At 46.0% G+C, this 26,784-nt stretch overlaps 1 protein-coding gene across 6 annotated transcripts in view; it reads right to left on the bottom strand.

Moving 5' to 3' along the window:
- LOC115091192 (laminin subunit beta-4-like) overlaps window positions 1–26,784 on the bottom strand; it is a 121,842-nt gene that overhangs the window by 55,005 nt on the left and 40,053 nt on the right. For all 6 annotated transcript variants that reach the window (XM_029601214.1, XM_029601215.1, XM_029601217.1 and 3 more), the window contains 12 exons: window positions 25,591–25,766; window positions 16,305–16,428; window positions 14,546–14,619; window positions 13,743–13,931; window positions 13,357–13,420; window positions 12,715–12,917; window positions 10,626–10,746; window positions 9,890–10,078; window positions 9,181–9,360; window positions 8,484–8,596; window positions 7,200–7,279; window positions 5,956–6,112 (listed from right to left, as the gene is read on the bottom strand). In XM_029601214.1, coding sequence (XP_029457074.1) covers window positions 5,956–6,112; window positions 7,200–7,279; window positions 8,484–8,596; window positions 9,181–9,360; window positions 9,890–10,078; window positions 10,626–10,746; window positions 12,715–12,917; window positions 13,357–13,420; window positions 13,743–13,931; window positions 14,546–14,619; window positions 16,305–16,428; window positions 25,591–25,766 — 1,670 coding nt within the window. The remainder of the gene's footprint in view (window positions 1–5,955; window positions 6,113–7,199; window positions 7,280–8,483; window positions 8,597–9,180; window positions 9,361–9,889; window positions 10,079–10,625; window positions 10,747–12,714; window positions 12,918–13,356; window positions 13,421–13,742; window positions 13,932–14,545; window positions 14,620–16,304; window positions 16,429–25,590; window positions 25,767–26,784) is intronic.

The raw sequence follows: 26,784 nt of genomic DNA, 5'->3' as shown, positions 1-26,784 counted from the left end.
AACACAGAGAATCTCTGAGGGCATGGTAGGGATCATAGTGCTGAGTAGTTGGTATGGATAGGCAGACAAGATAGGCTGTATAGTCTTTTCCTGCCTTCATGTTTCTAAGTTTCTATTTTTCATCAACTTTTCCAAGAAAAACTATTTTGTCTGTGCTGGAGTTCAGTTCCTGCAGAATCCTAAGGGGGGGGAGGGCTTATGCCCATTTCCTTTAATTGCATCTGACAAGAATAAGACTGCCTGTCGTTGACAATCTTTCAAGGTCGCCAGTTCTGTGGCCCCCTAAGCTAGGACTGCAGCATCAACTTCCCTTCCCATAAATGGGCAGCACAGGAGAGGGCACAGTGAAAACAAAGAGAAGATAGAGGAAGAGGAGAAAGACTATTAAGGTTTTGCTTCATTGCAAAAACAGCTGCAAATGAAGACACAGAAAACACTCCAGCATTCTCAATGAGAGAACTACCGGCACAAATGAAGACAAAAAACTTGGAGACATCTGCTCCTGTACATTAATCAGAAGTTTCATTTAGAAAGAATCCAGCAGAAGCTTCCCCTGGTTATGTGAAGGCAGATCTCCAAGGGCTGAATCAGAGGTGGAAGAACTCACGATGAATCACCCCAAAGAAGAAGAACATGAAACGAGAAGGACCACTGTTCTTATTCCAAGTTACACAACAATGCAAAGATTTAACTAAGACCTAGATGTGCAAACAGTCAAGTGAAAGGGCAGAAAAGCATTCACCGTCTCCAAATATTCCAATTCACCCTCATCTGGCAGGCGACAGCCTCATTTAAGGAAGTCATGTTCCTGCATCATTTGCCTCCATGGATTTCAATGGCATTAAAACCCGTAACAGGATTATTAATTTATTCTATTAAAGCATCAACATTTTACCTTCTTGTTTTAAATATAAAATGGTTTTTGAATGATTTTATGACTATTCCTTAAAGTTGTTACGAAGAACTTGTCTTCTAGTTTATGTTAGATTTTATTTTCTGTGTTTTATATATTATTTACATAATAGTGTAAACCACCTAGAAAGTGTGTTCCATAAATAAGAGGTACATAAAATAATGTTAAATAAACCACTGTTTTGTAGGAAATGGCAAGTTGGAAGCTTTGCACATTCCAAGCTTGGAGAGCACGCAGAAGGTGTTTTAACTGTAAATCGCCTAGAATTGTGGACAGGCGGGCGAGAAATATTTTAAATAATAAATAAATAAGGCTAGGGAGTTAGGAGAAGGTGCATAAGCAATTAAATGCATAGTGAGGGAAACAAACAGTTTATGGGAAACCAAGGCGAGGGTTTTTTTTGGGTTTGTTTGTTTTTTTTTAACTATAAACTAAAACTTAATCAGCAGCAGGAGTTGTGGAAGAGAAGCAGCTGAAGGCTAGGGTTAAGTCTCTGTCCCAACAAAGTGAATCCTGCTGCAGCTCTGAGCAGAACAATAAAGTCAAGGTACGTATTTATAGGACTGAATGCTTCCAGTAGGATTTATTTATATGAACAATGTTAAGTTTTTCACTGAAAGTCATTTATATGGCATTAGTTAAAGCTACGGTACCTTCCCAAGTTCAAACGACTGCTTTGCAATATGATGCTGGGGAAGGTGGTTATGATTTCCCATGTGCATTCCTTAGAAATGAGATGCCAAATGTTAATGGAATTTCCCATTTCATTTTTAAAATGAAACAAAAGAAAAACCAACAAAATTGCATTCATTCTCCTTTGTTTCATTTTAAAAACGTAGGCCGACCCCTGCCGATAAAAGAAAAACTCAGCCATTCTCTCCCGTGGTATTCCCTGCCCACCACCCGTCCAGACTCTTTCACCTCATTTATCAGACTCAAGATCTCACGAGGCAGACGAGATGCCCGCCGGTTACTTCTGCCCCACTGCTGCACCTACTTGTAAATGGCACCATTAGACCTGTTAGTGCCTTCTGTACAGGACAGTGGTGCCAGCCTGGGCTGCCAGCACCCATTTCTACAGCAAAAGGACTGCGGTAGCTGCAGGGTAAGAGCGACTGGGGATTGCCCCTGCCCCATGAAACCTTAGGACTAATAAATGGGGTAAGAGTGCCTGGGGGTAGCAGGGGAGGGTCCAGGGAAACAATAAAACATGTCTGTGCGCACCTCTAATTTTTTTTTTTAGGGCTCAGCACTTTCCTCCTGCGCCCAGGGGTTTCCAGCTCAATCGCAACCAGGCCTGGAATCTGGCAAAATGAGCTTTTATTTCCAACTACCTGGAAATTCCCCCCCCCCCCCCCCCCCCAATTTGCTTAGCCCAGGTAATGCAGGGGCTGTCTCCAGCCGTCAGGCAGGCACCAGCACTCCTTCCAGAACCCTTTAATCAATGCCCTGGGTATTAGCCACTGCGTATCGCTTTGAACGACTGGGACTCCTTCCTGCAGGGCCTGCGAATGCCTTCTCCACACCCATCTTCAGCCTCGGCTGGCCTGGGGATTTGGAAGACCCGAGCCGGCAATGGAACCCGTTTTGATGTTCTACGAAAACTGGAATATCAGAAGAAATGTTACCAGGGTTACCATCACCCAGGTCCTCCATATGGCAGCGCTTCTCAGCCACTGGGCTAGCCCTTGCTTTAATCAAGCTGCCCAACGTAGGCCAGGCTGCACCGGGAGTACACGATATTACACACATCCTGCCAAGGATGCAGTACCCTTACAATAAAAACTATTACCGCCAACTTTCAGATGCAGGAAATGGTTCAAGGTATTTCTTAAAGCGCCAGTGGCGATTAGGCTGGACCTATTATTGTTTTTAAACAATGGAAGTAAAAAAAAAAAAAAATCGGTCATTTCTAAAACTACAACTTTGGCCTGTTGATCCATATCAGGGAAGTTGGTCACCCAACATACTAACCATGGTTTTTTTTTCCCACATTAATGCATGATGGCTAGTAAGAAGGTAAATTAACGAGAAAACATTTCTTCAAGGAAAGTGTGATGGATGCATGGAACGGCCTCCCTAGAGGAGGTGGTAGCATCGAAACAGTAACAAAGTTCAGGAAAGCCTGGGCCTGGCGCACAGGGGACCCTTTATTTGCAAGGAAAGTGAGGGGAAAGGCAGAGATCAACTGGATCTGTGGCACTGCGCCAGGAGGTAAACGTTCCTTATCTGTCACTATATTCCATCTTTGCATGATTCTCCCGTTCTTTGCCTATGGCCAAAATACTATGAAAAACCGTACTCCAGCAACAATGTGCAACATGCTGTGGTTTCGCTCTGATAAACTGTATCCCAACCTGTACGAAAATCTCACTTGCTCCAGGATTAATACAAATGTCCGAACTCTGCATCAGAAAATGCTATAGAATATCCTTTATTAAAAAAAAGAAAGAAAGAAAAAGGGTGTCATAAGGAGAGGGCTTCCCATATGGAAGCTGCGTGTGGACCACAGAGCCAGGGATAAAATCCACAGCGACTTGGCAATCAGTTTGCGATCGGCCACCTGCAAGCTGCCTTTCGTCCTCTTTCCATGCAGGAGGTCGTTTGTTCGGCCTTTACGTGCAACTATCCGTTTCGTCTCAATTACCTGAAACCGAACTCGGCCGAGGATTACACTGACAAGCTGCAAGACATTCTCCGGGTGGCAGCTGGCCAAGGGTCCCGCCCCCCCGGGCCTAATCACGTTTCCCGCCAGGCAGTCAGAGTGGAAGAGGAGTAAAAGGGGATTTTGTTTTTGTACGAGCTGGGGATGAAGACTAGATCTAACTAGATACAAGCACATTCAAATCACAGAAATAATAGCGAGGGTGGGGGAGGAAGGGGAGGGACGAGCCAGGGAAAATGGCCTGCACAGTCAAGGCTCATGTCTTACTGATCTTTCTGGGTTTTCTGTTTTTTTTTTCAGTGCAAGTTTTACCCTGTAAGTTGGCAAGCACAGACTCAATATTTCTGCGGCAGTCCTCGAAGATGTTCTCGTTCTGCCTTAAGAAACAAAATAAAGCGATTTTCCAGTATTTGCTGGGGATTAGCTGCTATCCTGGCCACGTCATCTTTCCTTTGCTCTTTCTTTCTTCCTTGTCCTTTGTGTCGTTCCCATTTTTTCCCCGCCATCCTTCTCTGGTCTTTAGTCGTTTATTTATTCTGCTGCCAATTCCTTGTCAAGGCAAATCGACACCCAAGACGGCAGCATCAGGGTGGCGAAATTAAAACTGAGACAGATACAAGAGGCTCTTACCCAGCAGAGGGGCAATCGTCAAACAGACATGCGGAGGCTGCAAAGTCCACAGGCGCTTTTTGCGGACCCTGTGGCTAATTCTCAAAGGGAAACTGCGTGAAAATCATCCAGATCTCCGGGGCCGATGCAATATTTGCGCGCAGAAAACTGGCGCTCGGCGTTGAGCGCCCATTTTCCGAACGCACGCCAAGCCACCTTTCCTGGGCGCATGATGCAAAAAAAAAAAGAAACAAGGCGCTAGGGAAAAGTTGTGCATCCCTAGCGTCTCCTCAGCATCGGGTGCACAGGAGAGGTGGCTGTCAAGTGAGTTAGGAAAATGGACGCTCAATCTACAAGCGTCTGTTTTCTCCCGCTACCGGCATAGGCATGCACAAGATACATGCCCTGTATGTACCTTGTATGTATATATTGGGCATCCAGAATTTTTTTCAAAAACTTTTTTTTTTTTTTAAACTAAATCTGCTTTATTTGGTTCCTTCTACTTAGTATTGCTACGATACTATTAGGAGGAATCACAGAAAGTAGGATTTTTCTTTTTTTTTCAATGCACCCTTGAGCCTGGCATACCTTTACACCTGCCCCGGGCTGGCTAAAATTTGCTGGGTTGCAATGGGCGCACTGGCCGTGCAGGAAATTTTTTGCATCGCAGGGATTGGCTAATAGCCTCATCTACATGGAATTTACATACGATGAGCGCTATTAGCTATGCAGCGATTTGGACGCCTGGTTTCGACATGCTAATCCCCGTATTGCATCGAGGGTTATGGACGCGTGTCCAAAACGTGCATCCAATCGCGTGTTAAACCGTGCGCTAGCCGCTGCGCACAGTATTGCATCGGCCCCTCTGTGTGCAGTTTTCCTAAGCACCCTCCCTCCCTGCTCCCCATACAGCTAAAAGCATGCACGCTAGGGAAGTCCAGTATACTTTTAGCCAGGCAGGAGGGATTGGGGCGCGAGGGGCACCAACTTTCAGGCAGGCCAATTTACTGAGGTCGAAGGCTTTGAAAATTATTCCTTCTAAGTAGACAGGTAGTGCGTATAATTCAAACATGAAACTCTACACCAGGGCCTTCCCACTCACCCATTTGTGCTATGTGACATTTTGGGCACTAGTGTGCACCTCCCTGGGTGGGTGCAAATGTCTTTCTCTTCGTAATCAATTTTTCATTCGTTTGCAGAAATGGACTGGCTCGTTTCCAAGTCAAATAGGTAGGGCAGGCACGAACAAACAGGATAATCCTTTTGCTTGATTATTAATATAATTTAATTAAAACATGTATATCCCGCCTCCCACACACAAGGCAGGTAACAGCTTAAAAAACAATTAATACTATCAGTGGAAAACTCCTGAAGGTCCTTCCTTGTCAGGCACATAGATTGCGTATATAGATTGAATATGATCCCATCGTCTAAGAATTGTAAGACTCCCAAATTTGAGAAGATATGGGCAATATATGTACAATGTGCGCACATGTTATAAAATCGGGCTTCCATGTGTGCGCGCCGGGTAGCGAGTGCGCATGGATAAGCGTGCTCAACCTTTTAAAATCTACCCCTTAATGAATACTGAAGGGGTTGGGTTAGGATGGGTAAGGTACAGGTTGGGGGGGCATTAAGAGAAATAATTTTTGTGTGTGGAACAATTTACATAGCATTAAAACAAAGCAATCAATAAGACCAAACTAAAAACAATAATTTGCAGCATTATTATTGACTAATTACTGCAGTGCCTATGGTGTGTACTTACTGGTAAGGTATCGTCAGTAGGGGAGAGGCCCCTGGCATTCTCTGCCTCGTACGTGTAGTAGTCCAGTGGCATACAGAAGTAACCAGGCTGGACGTCCTCGCACTGGCGCCCGATGATGTGGGGCCGGCAGTCACACTGGCCAATCTCCATTGAGCACCTAGGAATGGAAGGTGGCGGAGAGAGAGTAATCACCCTAAGGAAGATGACGGCTGCCAGTTGAAAGGGATAAATGGCTCATAACATCTGTGGGATGTTATGAGCCTGCATCCTGGATGCCGCCTGGATCCTGGATGCAGGCGGCAAATACTTGTGAGCAGGAGGGCACATTGTCAGGAAGCTGCTGAGCTGGGGAGCGCTTGTGTGCTCACTTAACTTTAGTAAATCTGCATGGCTGCCTGAGGCAATGGGAGACGAAGCGGCTTGCCCAAGGTCACAAGGAGTGTCGGGGCAAGGAGGGGAAGCGGGGTTTGAACCTTGGTTTGCAGCCCTTTGCTCTAAGCACGAGGCTATCCCTTCTCCCATGAAAAGCATGTGTGTACCCTGGTATTTATGTGCATGTGCATTATACGTAAATATGTCTGCATGGATGTGTGCACGAACCCTTGTGACTGGCAACAGAAACTGAAGATAAAGGCAACTGAGAGAGAGATATGTGGGAGAGAAGAAGAGAATAGTAATTCTTCGGCTGCCTTAGCATACGGTGCTTCCAGGCTGGGGACCCGGGCTCCTTTCCCGGCAATAACACCAGAGCATCGGAGCAGGTACATCCAGATTACTGAGTACATTGCTCATGGCACCAGATCTCTCTCACCTTACATCTGCCTTTCCCTTGATAATAAAAGGAAAAAAAAAAAGAGCCCTTTCTGAAGTATGAATGTAATGCTGAGATTTGCTTTCTCTTCAAGACCTTGCTTATGCTTTCGCCACGATGATGGCTTCCATTCTGCCCTGGGGAGCTATGAGGAGATGCTGTGAGGGCTATTAATGTTTTCTTCAGAGAAATCACTAGAGCTCTTTAATCCAGACAGAATTATTACCAATTCTTTGTTTTAAGATTTTTTTTTTTTTTTTTTTAAATAAGCAGAAGACACGAACGTTCCAGTTAGGCCAATGAAACAAGCCATTTCAAGAGTGTTTGATTTTCCCATCCATCAGTTCACTTGACACCTTTGCTTACTTTACAATTTTGTGCTGTATTCACTGGTGCAACACTCTTACCCCCAGAGCTGATGAGCTGAGCATACCTGTTGTTGTAGGAGCCCCCAAAGTCACAGGCACACGGGCGGCAGCCAGTGATGTCATTGCTGAGACCCCAGAATTCGGTCTGTGGAAGGATGAACATTCAAGGGTTATCACTCTATGGATGCTTTACATTCACAGATGCACTTTCCATTTCCAGAATCAAGTTTGAGAGCCTGGAAGTTCTACTACTTGTTTTTGGGAAAGATCAAAGTAAAGTAAGAAAAATCTAAAAGAGCAGGAACTAGTAGCAAAGTGAATGGAGAGAACAATCTGCAATGACAATTCTGTCTCTGTCATGTGCTGCTTATGCCCAAAAGTCCGGATTTTCAAAGGGCCATGCACGTAAAAACCAGGGTTTATGCGAGGGGTCGGGCCTTGCGCGCAGCGTGTGCATTTTAAAACGGGCCCGGCCACATGCGTAAACGCCAGTACGCAAACAAGTGCCAGGTCTCTCCACAGGGGCGGGACAGCGCCATTCTACGCTGTCCCTGTCCCTGCTCCAGAGGAGCAGTAAGTAATGAAACAAAAACAATGTAAGTAGATAGAAAGGGGTTAGGGGTTGCGGAGGAGAGGGGAAGAGGGAGGAAGGATAGGTAGGGGGGTAGGGAAGTTTCCACCCAGTCTGCGGTCACTGGATTTTTTTATATCACAAGGCACACACTAAAGTTCTTTCTCACTGTCTGGGCCATAGATGAGAGTCTCCCCCCATAGAAAGAATCCCCCCCAGGGATCAAGAGACAAACTAGGAAGGAGTCAGCTGGCCGGAGCAGCCCCAGAGGTTATTAATGTGATTGTGTGCCCTTGGGATGAAACACCATGGGTAACGGTTACAAAAGAAAATAAGAAACTATACAGAATAAAGCATGAACACAGCGATAGGAACAGAAAGGCTGCCATGGAAGCAGGACACTGTGAAAGCAAGACAACAGTGAATAAACAGAAAAACACCAATGGAAACAGGATAACAAAGACACAAATTAAAGATCAGGATGACCGACGTGCACGGATGCTACAAAATTATAAAGCATTTTTCAGTTAGCAGGGAATCGTAATATCTAGGAAGTGGAATGGCAGACTTTCCAGTGTTGAATATTAACCAAGCTTTTTGGTTGGCTAAAACAACACAGAGAAACAGAGATGCACGGAGAGCATGGTGTTATTGGCTCTGCTGGCCACAGCGACTCTTTGTGCCCTCGAGTTTACTGAAAGCTAACAATGTGCACAACATAAAGGGCAATGCTAGTCCCCTGCACCCCAGAAAGGTGACGTGTCAGAAGATGACTCACCAAGCACTGGTTGCAGTGGCGTCCTGTGACGTAGCGTTTGCAGTAACAGTCACCGCTGATTTGTTCGCATGGTGCGCTTCCCAAGATAATACCCCGAGGGTCGCACCTGCAAGCTGGTGGCAGAGACAAGGAAAGCAGTGAAAGCTCAGACAGGTTCTGCCTTTATTTCTCCTATCTCAAGGCATGCATCTTTCTGCATGCTGCATGAAAAAACTCTAGTGTCCAATAACCCCATGAAACGAGTCTGGCCATCAATTTTCCTAGGTCACCAGCTTTCCCAGGCTTTCCCGCTGCCCGATCCTGGTGTTTCCTATGAGCAGATAACGCAGTTTTTCCTATGTGCACTTCACACAATGCGCTGCAGAGGTAGGAAGAGACAGAGAGATTCATAAATCTAGGATGGCCAGTTGGAGATAGTGAGAATCCAGGAATACAGCTGAAACATTTTGTCTACCTGCATCACTAGAAACCTAACCCTCCCTTGGATCAGCAGAACCTCCCAAGCATATTCCATTAGGGGACAAGTGAAGGTCACTGCTCCGACACAGAACACCTTGCCTGAAATTCTAGACCTCTCCTATCACACCCAAAAGTGATTCTTTAATCATGTCCCGTATAACCAGACCTGTTATTGTAATTGTGTATTCAAAAGTCATGCATCTTACAAAAGACAATTAGACGCAGTTCTGATACTCACGCTGGCAACCCATGGGGTCAGTTCTGCTGAGCCCATAGTAGCTCTCCTTGCAGCTGTCACAGCGTTCACCCTTCACGTTCTCCTTACAGCGGCACTGCCCGGCAATCATGCCCAGGTTCACGTCTGTGTGGGTGTCGCAGACGCCCCCCTCCAAAGATCCCAGTGGGTCACAGTCGCACGCTGCAAAGAAGCCAAGCACAGCTTCCGTAAATGGAGTTACTGTTCTTGCAGGCAGGACCTTCATTCCAAACTCAAACGCTGTGGGCGGGTAAGTGTGCTAAGCGAGCACGCCTGTGCATGGAAAGCAGAGCTGGGCCCAGTAGGGCACATCAGTACACTGGAAATTTTTCTACAGAGGGATAAGAATTCACGTCCAGACCCAATAAACAGAATGGAATGTTGCCATCCAGGGAAGCCGCGTAGAGTGATCACAAGTTACCCACAGGCTTCCTGTCACCTGAAAAATGGTACTAATGGCCAATGGTCCATAGATATAAGAGGCCATAATCCAGACTAGCTCAGCCTGTGCTGGTGACCTGGAGTCAGTGGGTAAGACCTCGGATCAGTTGGGGCCTGTCCTTGTGCAGAGATATCCTTGTAGCTTGGGGTAGGTATTTTCCCCTTCTTAGATCTATTTGGGTAATATTGTACAACAGGCCATTCTGTAGGCGCCTGGTTACATATCAGGGGCTGGAATCTTTTCACTCACGTATGCAGGCAGCCTCAGCCCGGATGTCCGCCCGGGGGTTGCGGTAGTAGAATGGCTTGCAGAGCTCGCAGCTGCGGCCCATGGTGTTGTGCTGGCAGTCATGGCAGACTCCACTGCTCACCCTGCCAGTGGCCAGGTAGACGGCCATGTCGAAGTGGCATCTCCAGGAATGGTTGTTGCAGTTGCACTCTGCAAGGAAGACAGACACAGTTCTGGAACGTGCTGGGCCTTGCTACAGACGCTGCTGCACCCCTCTGGCATAAAAGTTTGTTTTTTTTTCCAAGCAAAAGCTCTTGCTTTCTGCATCTGCCAACTGAGTCCAGAGGCCCCCCTGAGATTCTGGGTCAGCTCTGCTATTTAACTTTCCCCTCTGTGCATCCTTGGAGTCTTTCCTGATAAAAAGAAGAACAGGAATTCCCTTGCACTGGTGCCAGGTTTTTCCCATAAAAATCAGCAATCTGCTTGATTTCCCGCTGGCACTGATGGGACCAAGCTCGCGATATTTCACTCCCAAACATACCAATGGTTGGGACCTTTACTGGTGGGATACAACAGAAAGCCACCATGTTGGAGCTGTGCTAGCATCATAGAGATCATTGCAAAGCTGGTACAGTTCTGCCACATGTGTGAACCAGTGCCAGAAAGCGGACATGTTTGAGATCCTGCTGGCATTATTAAATTCACAGAGTGGAAGACGTAGTGTTTCGGAGGAGGGGTGGGGGGGGGGGTGCCTTACGTTTGCAGGAATGTGGGTTGTTGGCTTCAGCTGGTCTCCAAGGCAAATCATGGTAGAAATCTTTGCAGAGCTCACAGTTCAATCCTTTAGTATGGTGCTTACATACACATCTGCCATGAATCTGCAAGAGAGCAGGCAACACTCGGAGGAAGAAAATCCAGGGTTATCGGACAACCACCCTGTACCTCTCCCTTTTCCTCCCTTCAGCAGGACAGTACCATTGCTGGGAAACATACAAAAGGGGCCTGTAGATTTATGGGTCGGCTTTTTTTTTTTGCTTTTCGGACACTGAAATTGTTATTTCCTATTTAAGATTCTCCTCATTTCTATGTTAAGTACTGTTCCCTGATCCACTTCAGTTTGAATACTCTGTCTTTTGTGGTAAAGACTAACAAGACAATAAATTAAAACATGTAATCCTTGCCATGTCTTTAAAGAAAAACTACCTTGGGCTTTTTAAAAGTAAATGAACCCTATAGTGATTTAACAAATGAGGATGTGATTTTGGATATAGCATCTGCTACAAAAATCAGTCCCTTCTATACTTTAATGTGGCACTGTGATAGGGGTAACTTGGCTTTTAATATTACGGCAGACAAAACATTCCTAACGTGACCCCCACTGATGTCCCATATATAGAATTGTGCTGCCATAGGGGAAATCTGGGTTCAGTTCCAGGAGCTGGCTGGGGCTGGACATGCTGTAGGGATTGGGAGGGAGGGGTGAAAAGGAGTTTCAGCCCTCATGCAATGTTTATTCCTAGGGAAAACATTTTCAAAGGGTTTAGGCTCCTAACTTTTGGAGTTAGGCTTCTAAATTGACTCTTTTAAAAATGTACTGGAGCTGAGTGCCTACATTTAGGCTCCTAGTGTCATTAGGGTTCTACATTTAGGAGCCTAAAAAGTGCTTGGCTACAAGGTCGGAGTTGAGATGGGGAAACAAAGCTAGGAGATTAGCACTGATTTTCAGAGCTAGGCACCCAATTTAGAAGCCTAAATCTAGGAAAATCTAGGCAGGCCTGAATTTAAGGCCCTAAGTTCAAATGAAAATAGGTTCCTAACTTAGATACATAATATAGAATCCTAAATTTAGGGGCTCTGGGGATAATATTCAGCCACTGGCCAGCTTGCACAGCACAATTTATCCAGCTAACTTTGGCAGGATATTTTCAGTGGCACAACCACAGAATTGAGTATACCCGACCATCTTAAAGCTAGCGGGATTTTATCTGACTAACTCTAGGACTGCTCTACAGCAGAACCAGAGTTAGCTAACTTAACTCCTCAAGGAGTCTGTGGCCATGTGATGACTGATCTAGATGTGAGAAAGGGGGCATCAAACAGGCAGGAAAAATCACCGGGTACTTGTGGATGAAGACTCATGGTACCTTAGCCCAGTAGAAGCTGGTTCCAACCGAGCTGGAAGCCCAGAGAAGCATGAAGAAAATGCCAGGCCAAAAAGCTAGAAGAGATCCAGTTTCAAATGCTCATGGGCTGACCTACTGTCCATCTATGGAGCTACAATTGTGGGCACAAGTGCAAGTACAAGGAAGGAGCTTCATGTTCAGGGAAGGAAATTATCAGAGCAAATTGCAAAATACTGTATGAATGGTTGAAAAAAACCCCCAGCAATTTGCTTTCTATGGAATTATCTGGATTAACCTTGTTGCCATAGAAGATCCCTCTGTTTGAGACACTGCTTTTGCGGGAGGTCATTTTCAAAAGCTTTTACACATGTAAAATAGTTTTTTGAAAACTGTTTCAGGGGGGTTGTGTATGTACAGGCAGAAGCGGCGTCACGTGCTCTTTTACATTCCAGGGGGCAGAGTTAGTGATAGGGAAACCATTTACGTGCATACTTTTGGATTTTCAGTTGGTGTGCACGTTAGTGTCCATGTGCAGCTTTAAGGATTATAAAATTACCCTCCCTAGGTTGCAGGAACTAGGGCCAATTAGAATCCAAGCCTTTGATTTACCTGGGACTCCTGCACCAATGAATGAGGGGTCCCAATGATTTTTCTTACAGTCTGCAGCCCAGAACAAAACTCAATCCCGCACCAGCCCTAGGCTCTGTTATGTTATGTTCTTACCATCCCCTCCATGCCTCCTTGCACACCCTCGATGGGCGAGCATTCTGAGGCGTGACCGTAGCAGAAGCAGCTTCCTCGCACTACCAGCTCATACACAGCGTAGTAGTACTTCTGCAGAACCTCTACCCGCTGGTCCAACAGATTGTCGCCAAGGGTGTGCAGCTTGGTGAAGTTTATCCTCAGGTTTGTGATCTGAAGAAGCTCTAAAAGAATGGGATGGAAGAAAGGAATGCAGGCCATGCCATTAAAGTCTCCACTGTACACGCTCATGGCTTTCTAAAGCCTGGAGAGTTGCCCACTGCTGACTTAAGTTTCAGTTAGATCTATGTCCTACGGATCTTTCTTCTGGTAACTGTTGCTAACACTGCTATATGGGATTCTCAGCCATGCTGCATATTGCACTTTCACACTGCACAGTGCAATGGTTGCTCATCCCCACTCTGAGTTACACTGAGCATGCATGGTATTCTGCAATCAGCTGTATATTGAACAGGGCAATTCATAGTTCTCATCCCTTGCAGCATATCGCACATTGCTCTTTATTGATCTGTATATTTTAGAGGATTTACAGCCTTGATACCAGACGTTTTCACTCATTAAATTCTATGAACTGCTCTCCCCTGATTCCTCACCCTGCAGTACCTTGAATTTCCAGGCTATAGGGATCTTCCACTTTGATTGCTGGGTCCAGAACTTTGAAAATGACCTATAGTTGCAAAGAAAACATACATCAATCAAAAAGCTGGAGAATGACAGAAAACCCTATTATTGCTACCAGTGGATAGTCAGTTTTGACAAGCGTGTGCAAATCTGGTCAGCACTCTTAAGGGGCCAAACTTGATCTTGAAAGTAAATGCACAGCAGTATTTTTATATAATTCTTATGCTGGTCTAGTATCACAGCATGCCAAGAGTCCTCTCAACCAACTAATATGGTTGTCAGAACTGTGCCCTACAGGACTGAATGACAAAGTGATTAAACCCCTGAAAGTAGAGGAGCCTAAATGAAGCTTCCCAGGAGGACCTGACCTCTCCTTCACTGGATGGCTCAATGTCCGAATAGCGCTGGTCACAGATAATGTCATCAATCCTTTGCAAGTTGTTGATGGGAACACCAGGGAACATCTTGGTGCAGTTGTAGGAGAAATAGCGATACACTTTCCAGGTATGTCCAAAATCTGCTGATCTCTCAATCAGCATTGCTGCAGGACGGAAAGTCTGGGAGTGGAAAGGGAAGAAGGTAGAGGTGGTTAAGCCTGAAAGGTTTACAGAATCAGTCAAATCATTGGGAATGTCTTTGATTAACTTTCAAACTGCAATAGCCATATGCCCATACAGCCAATCCAGGATAGTATTTCCCAATAGGAAGTTAGCACTGTGGCTCATGGCACATTTTACCAAACCTTACAATTAAGAGTCTCTTATTTTTGATTGGCACTATAAGTAGAACCCAAGCAGCACTGTGCCCCTTCATCCTAAATGAGATGAATAGCTGCAATGCATGTACGCGGCTTCATCAAACAATAGTAATTATCCAGACTAACATGAAGCAGTAAAAATGCTATATTTACAAGCTCTGTTCTCCTCTACTTCTCAATCTTTAATCAGTGTAAAGATGACTTTCACCGAAGTGCACATGGCATGTGGCTCTGGGTAGGAACTTATAGTCCATGATCCATTCTTATTCCAAATTATCCCCATCCCGCTACACACTCAGCACAAACCAGCATACAAAGAACATGCCTTATGAATCTTCCTCCATTTTAACCCTTCCTTAACTCCTACAGTGGTGGAAAGATTGATATGGGTCACATCTTCCCCTTAAAAGTTACCTTAAATTTTATGATGAGATGAGTAAAATGGAACTCTGCCTCCAGGTCAAGGCGAATGCTCACCGACTCAACACCTGAGAGTCAAAAATTAAAGAAATTTAGAAATATAAATGAACTCTAATCCCTTGAGGAGCGCTCCATTCAACTTAGAACTTCCAGGAAATGCGCGAGCAGAAAAAGCAGTGAAATCAGCCCTAAAAGCCAGGTGGCCACAGACCCCCATATCTAATGGGGCAATCGGAGTCAGTTCTGGGTTTGCGCCACTGCACACATGTAACTGTTGTCCCCGTGCTTCTTAGGGAAAGCAGAACAATATCAGCATGCGCAATGGGGTCAAACTAGGACTGGCTCAGAGCTCTGTGATCACCCTGGCCTAAAAGTGAACCAAAGGGGGAGGCTTCTCCGCAGCTATCGGCTCCTTGACACTGCTGGTGCCAGAACAGCATGCGAGGGCATGAATTTCCATCTCGGCTCTGTAGCACACCAGGCACCAAAATAGACACATCAAGTTCATCAACTTCTTCCTTGCAACTACGACATTAGGCTGACTGGTGCCCTGAAGCCAATGAGAGAGCCCTTTACCTTCCACTGCTAGGAGGAGCACGAGGGTTTTGGGTGAACAGAACAGAGCAAGTTATTTTATAAATAATACACTGCTGCCAGTACAAATCCTGGGCGTAAAATGCTCCTGCACAGCGATATTCCACCTCCCAGCTCATTACTCAGGTCTCTAGCTGAGATTTCCAGGGAAGTGAGTTTGTGCAGGAGGAGGTTAGGAGAATGAAGGTGGGAGGTTTGTCAGCTTAATCACCTTGGAGAAGAGCAGGCAAATCCTCATCACATGAGATCATCATGAGTGCTTTGGCTACTGCACAGGCTCCTAACTTTTGTTGCACGGAAAAACAATTACAGTAGAACAGTGTGTCTCTCTCTCTCTCTCTCCCTCTCTCTCTGCATTTTGGGGAGGGCTCCCTTTCGTGGGTGATCAGAAATTTGCAATCAAAAAATTGATCCAGGTCAGAAAACAGTTCCACAGGCTCCATGAAAAAGGTCTTTCCACCTGGCAGTCTCAGAAGTTGGCAAGAGTAATTAAAAAAAATATCTTGCCAAAAAGGAGTTGATCATTCTAAATGTTATATTCTGTGGAATTCAGGGATTTTATTCCAGGTGTATAATATATAGCTTCTCTCTAGCCTGCCCCTCATCCCCACCAACACCAGCCAGGTCTGAGAAAGAGCAACAAGAGAGTATGTAATATTCCCAAAGTCTCAACCAGGGCCAGCTCTAGGGCAAATGGCACCCTAGGCAAAATATGCCTCCATCCTCCCCAATGGCACCCCCTACACCAACACAAAGCATTCCCTGGTAGACTAGTGGCCCCCCCTTCCTCCTCCTGGACCCTACTCGTAAGTCAAGAGGTGGCCCAGAGTGCCACCTAACTCTAAAATGGCTCGACCGGCCTTGGCCTTTATCCCGTGATAAAGACCAAGGTCGCTCAGCTCAATCAATTGTTGATTCTTGCCAAGAATGCCCTCTTTAGCTGGCACAAAGGCTTACTCGAGGACGCAAAGCCCTATCCTCTTCAGCACTTGTGTTTTCACTTTTGGAATCTCCAGAGGAGTATTTTTTTTATTTCAAAAATTTGTAGCCCGCTGATCTACAAAACTCAGCAGGTTGAGAATGGAAAGTGACCTGCATGACGCACACCCACTTCCCTCCTCCGTCCAGCGTTCTTTGCTTCACCCTTCAATCGACTCACCATTCTCAGACTGCCACCAGGTCTTCTCCTCATCCTGCCCAGTCAGGTAGATAACATTCTGTATTTGGTGACTGTCCCTAAGATAAGAGGCTCTGGAGTCACACGAGAAACATTTCTCTGAGTCCTGCAACACAAAGAGAGAGTTCCTGTGAAGTTACATAGAGTAACAGAAAAAGCAGAAGATTGAATTTTTACCAAAAGAGAACGTAGACCAGCCTGTGCTATTTCACCATTGGTAAAGAAGAAAAATCCAAGAGGCTCAAATTCAGCATCTGGTCGGCTAGCAAAGTTAGCTGCGTAAACCTATCCCTGGCTATCTTAAAGTTAGCTGGATAAGTTTATCAGGCTAACTTTAGGACTGCTTGTTGGCTGTCCTAAAGTTATCCGGCTACGTTGGCTGGATAACAGTGAAAATTTGCGTTCATCAGTTAACTTAAGCCAGATAGCCGCCTCCGCCACGCAACAATGCCTGCCCTACTCCCGAGTTAGCCAGATAATTTTTAGATGGATGAAAAAGTTATCCAGCTAACTTGGGCCCACGGATCTTCATATCCTGCCATTTGTTTGGCTAAGTTTAAACTTGCCGGTCAAATGGCGCTGAATATCGGCCTCTAAAGCTTTTACTATAAAAAAGATCAGAAGAAATTCCTCTTAATGATGCTGGAGAAGAATGCAAATGCCCCCTTCTCTCACCACCAAAACAGAAAAGAAATATAAACTTTCTCATCATGCTGCAAAAGTAGAAAGAAAAGGAGGAAATCCATTTAAAAAAAATCAGAATAATAAATCACTAAAGATGAAATGAAGTTAAGCTTTTTGAACAATAACACAGTTAAGTGCCTAAGGAAAGAGGGCACATCCTGCCGAAGGATCCTGGGAGATTCTCCCTGTCCTGGCTATAAATAATGGGCCCAACTGTTGCAGCCCGTCCAGAAACTAGGAAAGACAGAACTATAGACGAGATCACCAGCCCGCCCCATGTCTTCTGCACATGTTGGCACAGTGGTTCACAAACCGGAGTGCAGCCCCTTGATCCCCCAGCCCTCATCCCTCCCCCCTCCCCCCAGGGAGATGCAAAATGGATTGTGGGGGGAGGGGGTTGAAAGACATTGTGTGGCAATTTTCAGAAATCTAATTTTACCTTTTCTGGGGGTAGAGGGAGGAAGGAGGCAGGAGTTAAAAGTATTACAGAGAACAGAAAGGAGTCACAACCTAAAGAATTTGAGAAACAGTGCCCTACTTCCATCTATTCTATGGACTTGTACTCTTACTTTTCTTACCAATCCATGGATGCAACACAGTTGAAAACCAGGACTGGCTCATTCAGTCATTGATGACCTGGAGTCAACTGGCAACTCCGGCTACCAGTTTTTGAATCTAGGGCCCAATGTCTTTCTTAAAGAGGTCCTAACTTCTTGTTGCGTTCTTGGACTGTTAGGCTCAGGTGGGATTGGAGCAGCTTGCGGGGAAGAGCCCTGCAGGTTTTTACCGTCAGCAGGCAGATCCAGATGAAGCGGAGACCCAGCTGGAGCTTCGCCTATCCCAGCCCTCATTCCCCTCGGGTTGAGCCTTTGGGTGCCGGGGCCGGCAGGTCTTTAGGTGGGGTCTCTGCTGCGAGGAGAGGAGATCCTTGCATGGCAGGGTCATAGGCGGGCGGAGAGCTGGCGCGTCAAGAGGCAGGCAGAAGTCGGTGGGAGGCAGCAGTCAAGCGTGTCGAGGTGAGGCCGAGGTCAATCCAGGTATCCGTCCAAAGGGAAGAAGGGAAGGACAGGCAGGGAGGTCAGGTGAAGAGAAGCACAGAAGGCAAGGAACACTGAAGACAGGGCTGAACTGAAGACAGCGCAAGGCACTGAAGACTAGGCTGGGCTGAAGACAGGCCCTGTAGTAACACACTCCACGCCAGGGTAGTGGGACCTGTTGCTGAGGTGCTGGAGTGGTGTCCTTTATATAAGCCTGAGCGGATGATGTCATCAGGGAGCGCCTCCAGACGTTTCCCGCCACGGGTCCTTTTAGCAACGCGGCATCGGACGCACGCGTGCCCTAGGAGGAGTGGAGCCAGATGCAGATGGGGGCGCCCTGCCACATGGCCTGTCGGCGGCGTCCTGCTGCGCTAGAGCGCGGTGGGTCACCTCGCCGGTGCCAGGAGAGAGAGAGAGCACTGTGGCCAGCCTTGCCGGGGAGGTGAGTGCAGCGGTCTGCGGGATTGGTCTGCAGACCGCAGAACGTAACACTTCTCGGACTGTGGGTTCATAAATATAAGGAAGTTGGATGTCATTCCGGGCACTGTACGAATCAGTCAGGCCTCTCCTATATTTTCAAAGGGGCCCAAGTGGAAACCACCTATCTGAGGAGGAGGATTAGAAGTGGCAGGGTCCCTGCCACAGCTTGTCCCAGGTAAAGCCAGGGCACGATTTCACATTTAGTATCTTTCTGCAAAGACATCCAGCGGCATGGAACCATGGCAAATCCCACTCCACTTCTCTTCGCAAAGTCTTTGAAATTTCTTTTCGTTAATTTTGCCCTGAACAGCTTCAGCTATTAAAGGCGTAGATGGCAGATGAAGAGACGAGGAGAGATGAGACGAGGCCTCCTGTGGGTGTTTCCTGGTTGAAACAGATGCTCTTCTGATTAAGAACTAGGGCGCCGCAGCAGGGCAGGCCTTGAGGCGCGAGTCTCAGCTTGCTGAAAAATGACTAGAGCAGACAATACAGGGTACCTGAAGCTTCCTGTTTATCTTTAACAATGATGTTAACTACATTTTCTTTAACTCTCCCGTCAGACACCATAAGGGGCTTGTTCACACATTACCCTATCCTTAGATCTCAGTTTTCAGCCTCCTCGCGCGGACTTTCCCTTTGTACACGCAGATCATTTGCAGGTGCACAGTCCCAGCCAGGAAGCATGCACGGGGAGTGAAAAATAAACGCACTGCACGTGCCTTGGTTGCAACGGCCTGTGGCTGGACATGCCGCCAGCGTGCATAACTTTCCCCCCACGCTGGGAGGGGGCTTTCTCCTCAGATATTTAACCAGGGAGAATCTCTTTGAACATTGCTCCCTGTGTGTCTTTCTCTTCCCCACTACAGAGAGCTGGTTTTGGTTTTTGTTTTTTTTTTAACAGCTTTGTTCTCCAACTCGCTACCACCTCCTCCAAGATTTGTTTCTGTCCTATTCTGGGAAGACATCTATTCCATACATCTAACCCTACGAAAACATCTATTCCATACATCTAACCCTAGGAAAATCTTATATTTTCCCCAAGGTGAAATGCTTGGGCACAAAAAAAAAAACAAAAAACCTCAACTGGCACCAAAAGCACTGGAGGATTTTTGTCCAAGGCTTAAATCTCACCCAAATGAGGTAATGGCCTCACTCCACCCATGACTTTTGAGGATTTAATTCCCTCAGTGCACTTAGTTTAAACTGGGATATTGTGGGAATGCAATAATGTACAAAACTCTGATGTTCCCATGAGTCCCAACAATTATTTGGACATCTTTGGGGTTATTAGGTCACAGAGACATGGCAGACATACAGGATTTATTTATAACCCAGCAAGCTCAGACGGAATAAGAGTTCTCTAACCCTATAATTCTAGTTTAACAGTACCATCTGCTCTTGCATTTCTTCCCCAGCTATATACAAGGGGGTCCAATCCCATCGCACTTTCGAACTCTGCCCACTTAGGGGGAGGAGAGGGGTTACGGGAGGATCCAGTGTAAATATTTCAAGTCTTGGTTACTAGTCAGTTGGATTATTGCAACTTCCAGCTATTGCCATGAAGTGGCTTCAGCTGGTCTAGAACATGGCTGCTTGGCTAGCGACAAGCGCAAAACGAGAGACTGTATTACTCCCTGTCCTGCAGGACCCCTGCTGGTTTCTGGTGGAGATGCATCTAAACTTTTAAGGTTCTGTTGCTTGCCAGCAAACGTGTTCATTCAGCTACTCCGAGCTATTTAGCAGATCTTCTTGTACCTTATGTTCCCTCAAGAGGGATAAAGGTCCTCACAATTAGACCTCCTAGATTCTCCATCCCTTTCTCGAGCAAGACTGAGCAGTACAAGACATCCGATGTTCAGACGTTTTGCGCCTGCCATGGGAAACAGTCTGCCGCCCGGTGGGAGACTGGAAGTGAGTTACTTGGTGTTTTGCAGAAAAGAGAAAGCCTGAATGTTCACATTGGCATTTGGATGATGCAGTTTTTAGTAATCCTGTTTATTTTAAGGAGATGGGCATGCCTGAAGTCTGCTGTTAGTAATATGTGGGAGTTATTCTGGTTTCAGGTTGGAGCAGGGTGAGGAAGGTGGTATTTGTCTCTCTGGGTTTTTAAACTAAGGAATATCTGGAGGGTTTGGGGTGGGAGGTGATGATTTTTAAATTAAAATTCAGTGGTATGTTGCCAGGCTCCTTCGGCTTTTCTTTTCTATCTGGACTTCTTTGCCCGTTCTCAGGATCTCTGTCCTGCACGCACTCACACTCTCAGATTCTTTCTTATTCTGAGCCTTTTATTTTACTGTTATTTTATATTCACTTTAATTTATACATTTTTGTCCAGTGTCTTTTAAGTATTTGCTGACTTGCTTGGTACCTGAATGGGGCTGATTAATTCTCTGAACTGTGATTCTAAGAAAAACACAGAGCATGACCCAGGTGGCTGCTTTTCGTTCAAAATGTGGACCATTGGTTTGTGTGTCTCTTCCAGGTATAAGATATCTCTATCTTTGTCCATCTCTCTTCTGTTTTATTCCTTTTGGCCCGTCAGTTTCCTCCTATTCCTTTGGATTTCCTGCTCTATCAGAACCAGTTTCTGTTGGGCTGTGGCATGCAGAGCCTTCATTTACACCTACCTGAGGGTTTTTCCGCTTATTTGATATCCTATCCCCCAACCAACTCACCTGGCCAGTGACAGTTCTTGGCCAGGGGCTGTGTACTAAAGCTCCTTCTGGATTACTGCAATCATGGGCCATAAATCCAACCACTAGTTGTCGCTGTTGCACAATGTCTGGGAGTCCCTCCCTCCAGGTACTGTGAATGCTTCTTCCATGGTATCCCTAGTCTCAGCCAGTTCAGGGAGCAAACGACCTGACCTGGAAAATGAAACCAGGTCCTCTGCATGGCAGAGGACAGCACTTCTAACCGAGCTGCTGGGTCGGCCCCTCCTTCACTCTTTTTAACTCACTTTTATATTCAACATGGATAGAATTTCAGGCTAGCAGTGTTTTTAGGGGTTTTTCTTTTAATCTTTTTCAGCTTCTCGCTCACACTCTTTTTGTTCTGAGTTTCCCTTTCTTCCTCCTCTTCTCCCCACCTCAGGCTAATGGATGGGAGCGCTGCCAATCCCTGTTTAGAACTATGTGAAATGAAAGAATCGGAGGAATTTGTAAATCAGCCTTGTGTGAAATCAAAATCTCCTGTAGCAACGCACAGAAGGAAACTTGAACAGAAGCAAGGGCGAAGGAAGGGCAACCCGAGACTACTAACCCTGTTGCTTCATCTATGTGAAAGAATTAAATCCATCGAGACACACAGGAAAATGAATGCTCTTGAAATAAAGACTCCATTCTTGGAAGGCAGCCTAACGCTACTGGTTACCTGTCATCAGCCTAATGAACTTGTTAGTTCTCAGTGATGGGGTAAGGTAAGCCTGGAATGTGATCTCCTCCTAAATCTTACGAGGAGAGGGTAGTCCCAACACACACACACACACACACACACACACACACACCCCACGTGGATCTTATACTCTGCTTTGCCCACTGAGTTGAAAACTGCATTCTCCCTTGGCATCATGAGAACAAAACATTCATTCCGGTGGTTAGATTTTTTATCTCATTCATTCTTTCAAGGTCAGATTACTGTAATGTCTTTTGTCAAGGGTGTACTGCTCATGTACCTAGGAGTTTATAACTTATTCAAAACACTGCAGACAAACAATTACTTGCTGCAAAGAAACACTCTTGATCAAGCTTCATTGGGTGCCAATAACTTATAGAATTAGTTTTAAAATTCTATAGTTTTCAAACCATGGTGTACAAGTAACCCTCAATATTTAGCTGGCTCTTCTCTTGTACTCTTCCCATCAGGATTTGCTGATAGTTCCTCCTCTTTTCAAAGATTAGATTAGAACATATGCATCAAACAGCCTGTAGCTGTGTAGCTCTGTCAACAAGGAACTCATTAGGAAAGAAAAACTGAACCATGACTAGGCAGCTTTGCCAAGTTCAATATATATCCTCTGTGCTGCTCTCGAATCTCTTGTGAAACTGTGAATGTCCAGAAGATGTGCCTTCACCAGGGACGATTCTATCATGAGGCAGGGTGAGGCAGTGGCCTCAGGTGGCAAAATTTTGAGATGGTAAAAAATGGCCCCCAATAATTCTGCTGCAGCTACCTCACCCTGTTTTCAGGCCAAGACCAGCAGCACAGCTTCAGTAAGCTGCCCATGGGGATCCCACCCCTGTGGGCAGAAGAAAGAGTCCGCAGGCTGGTAGCTGAAGAAAGTAACCACAACTGCATAGCTTGAATGACACCACCCCCACAGCACATCTTCAGTGATGTAGCCCACCCCTCCCAATGGCAAAAGATGAACTTCACCGGCCCAGCTTGAATGACACTACCCCTGTGGTGCAGCTTCATTGACATGGCCCAGCCCTCCTACAGTCTTGATTATGTGTATGTGAGACAATGCCTGTATGTGTGTTAGTGAGAAAGTGAGTGCCTATGTGTGTCAGGGAGAGAGAAGGAGAGTGCCTGTGTGTGTGAGAGAGAAAAAGAGACAGCCTGTGTGTGTGTGTGTGTGTGCGCACGCGCGTGTGTGTGAGCAAGAGAGGGAGAGAGTGCCTGTGTGTATGTGTGTGTGAGGGAGAGCGAGCCACTGAGTGTGAGAGAGTGCTTGTATCTATGAGGGAGCTGGAGCCACTGAGTATGAGAGAATGCCTGTGAGTTTGAGGGAGAAGGAGCCACTGAACATGATGGAGAAAGAGCTACTGAGCATGAGAGAGTGCTTGTGTGGGTGACAGAGTATGACTGAGTGTAAGAGAGTGCCTGCGTTTGTGAGGGAAAGAGAGAGCCACTGAGCATGAGTGAGTGAATATGTGAGGACCACGGAGTGTGTGAGAGCTTGTGTGTGTGTATGAGGGGGAGAGAATTAGTGAATAAGAATGTGTGGGTGAGAGAGAATGTGTGTGTGTGAGAATGAATATGTGTGTTAGACTGTGTGTGTGAGAGAGAATGTTGGAGTGCGTGAATGAGAAACAGAGAGGATAAATTTTGTGCCCCCACCTCCTCCACCACTAATCCAGGACAATCTCAGGGTGGCTAGAAATCAAAAGTTCCCAGGTATGGAGAGCAGAGGATTTTTTTTCATCCCTATTAGATTTGTCATTTTTGGCTAATTGCAGGAAGGCTCCGCAACCGGCCGCACTTACCCCAATCACCACTGAAGTCACAGAAAGCCGCCGGGATCCTAGCCAGGCAGTCGCGTCACGCCTCCCCGTAAGCTTGCAAGTGTGCATTCCTCCTGCACTTAAAAGGCCCTGCAGCAGGAAAGTCTTGCTAGCGCTCCTCTGATGACATCAGCGCGGCTGACATTCAAATATCAGCTGCACTCCAGCCCAGTACCTCAGCAACAGGTCCTCCTGCTTTGCAGTGCGTGTTGCTATCTCCTTGTGCCTTGCCGTATTCTTTGCTTGCCTCCCTGCTTTGCCTCCTTGCTTTGTTCCTGCCTTGCCCTGCCTCTCCGTTGCCTTGCTCTGTCCACCCTGCCTTGTCTTGTTCCTCAGTGTTCTGTCTTGTCTGCCTTGACCTTATTCCCATTTCTGACCTCTGCTACAGACTCAGAACACTCTTCTGGACTGCTGCCTGCCCTGGCCCCTGCTTGGACCCTGACCTAGGCCTGAAACCGGTTACTCTTGCCCACCACCAGCCCTGACCACTGCCCGCACCGTGACTTTATCTGACTGCTCCTTACGGAACTTTCGCCTAAGCCCTGCCAGCCCCTGGAACCTAAGTGCTCGAGCTGTGGGGAACGGGGGCTGATATAGGTGAAGCTCTAGCTCTAGTCACAGCAAGAGTGAGTCCACCAGCTGTCAGCGTGGGCCTAGCGGGTTCGCCTGCCAGGCTGCATCAACCACACCACAGCCCAAGGGTTTTACATAATTGGATGTTATTTGATATTATTGGTGTTTGGTAAATTTTTAACATTTTTCGTATGCATTTTTAATTATTGGATATTTTACTATTCATCAACTGATATGACATATTTCTTCTTTTTATTGGTATGGTTGATGTTTTATATTTCTTGATTATATTTGATATTTAGCAAGGAGTAGTGATGTTTCTTTTTTTCCATTCTTGCACTGCATACAGATTCTGGCTTGTTGTGAGTTCCAGTTCAATTTTTGTCTGCCTGTTTCTGTTTATACTTTATAGTCAGTTTATTCTATTTGGCGAGGGTCCATCTGTGCTCTGCACGTATGACCAAGGTGAGGCATTCTGCTGAAGTGTAGTTTCTGTGTAATAATCTCTAGCAGCCTGGCTTGTTCTGTTTTCTAATAGGAGGTGTATTGCTCTTGTAGGACCTGTTGTAATATTTGCAGTGCTGCCTTTTTATAGGCAGGATTATTACTGTTCTGAGTGCGGGCATTTAGTGCTGTTTTGGTATGGGAGGTTTATAATATTGTAATTATCTGCCTATACCCAACATGCTTTCAAGTAGGCTTGATACCATATGGGTTCCACTTTTTTTTTTCAGGGTTTTCTGCAGTGCACATAAATAAAATATGCATGTTATAAGTGATATTTTTATTTTAGAAGAGTGCACTTTGAATGCCTTTTATCATGTAAAATTTCCCTTTTTGGGTTTTAAAATAAATGCATAATTTTTAATTGTGCGTGTGTGTCGTGGTGGTGGCGTATGGTGGTAAGGTTCGCCTAGGGCTCCTAATACTCTTGCACCTGTCCTGACAGAGTGGCAGTGGGGGTAGGGTTCCTGGGAGTGTGGCAGGTTAACCAGCTCCCTAGAGATAGTATCACTGACACTTTATCGCCCACTCCTCTGGGAACCTTGAACTCCTGCTTTCCTCCAGCATTTCAAATCATTGAAAGGGCAGACTCCAGATGGGGACTCCTCCCCTGGCTCGCTCGGGGAGGGGGGGGGCGCCATCTCATCCCTCGCCTTAGGCAGCAGATCGTCTTAAGCCACCCCTGGCCTATGCCCAAGCATCTGGCAAACCACCGATTACGTAGCCAACAGACTCGTGAGCCTGCCCACTAAAACGGCACGTTACCTGGAGATGGCTGACAATGCAATAATCCTGAGGCTCTTCCAGTCCACATGTTGAGGTGGCACTAAGGCTCTGCGCACGGCCAATCAGGAGGTTCCCCGTCGCGGGGTAGCAGCTCCCCTCCGTACAGCCATGTCGCAATAAGTCAGGGTCTTCAGTGAGGGCTCCCTGCACCTGAACTGCAAAGAAATAATGATACCCGTCAACTTTATTTCAATGGCAGTGGCGCCCTTCCGGCTCTGTTTCATTCACAGTTAATAAGCAGGGGGAAGACGGGAAACCAAAAAGGAAGAAGCTGCCAAGACAAAAGAAGAAAAACGCTGGAAAGGGCTTGGGCTGCACAGACCCCCTTCTTGGTAACCGGTGGAATGAGCAGATCCCCACAGACTGACCTAATAGGAAGGGAGGAGATATATCAGATAGTTTTAGAAGCAGGCTGATAACTTGACCGTCTTCCTGCTTTTGATCTTCGTCAATAAATCATTTGAAAATAACCTTATTTGTCCTGATTGTCTGTCTTGACTACGGTAGTTTGTAAACTCTATGGAGGAAGGGCTGTCTCTTCTGTGCATTTGTACAGTGCTGTGTATGGTAGTTTTATAGAAATAATAAATAGTGGCAGTAGTAGTTCATCTATAGCAGGCAGGAGGAAGGACCTTGACCTGCAGAGCAGCAGTGATAAACTCCCTATCATTAATTAATTGAAAATGTCATGGCATTCACAAATTCCTAAGGAAAAATAGTTAAGATTTTAAACATGAAAAACATGAGGAGCCATCATTAGCATCTCACTTGGAGAATTGTGTTTGCTTCATACTCTCACCTATACAAGCCTTTTTTTTTTTTTTTTTTTTTTTTTTTTAGCAATAATACTATTATTTATAGGGTAGTATCAGTATTACAATGCCCTGTCTCCTAAAAGCTTATAATCGAAGAATAAGCATGAGTCAATGCAGACAGAAGAAGTAAAAATGGGGTTTCCAGCATCACAATTCTGTGCTGTAGCACAGATTCTTTCTTCCTTTATTGTTTCTTACTCAAAAACTTGATTAAAAACCCAACTGGAACCCAGACAGACAGCTTGGATAAGGTTTGTCAATTCTATCTGCACAGATCCTGGTATGCCTTCGAACCAAATCCAGGTGTTTTGCTTTGTGGCTTTCTTCTTAGATGAAGGAGCCCCTGGAGGGGACGTAG

This window comes from Rhinatrema bivittatum, chromosome 4 (assembly GCF_901001135.1).
Source record: "Rhinatrema bivittatum chromosome 4, aRhiBiv1.1, whole genome shotgun sequence".
Lineage (NCBI taxonomy): Eukaryota > Metazoa > Chordata > Amphibia > Gymnophiona > Rhinatrematidae > Rhinatrema > Rhinatrema bivittatum.
Note: the sequence above shows the minus strand (reverse complement) of the source record. Positions and strands in the feature narration are given on the sequence as shown.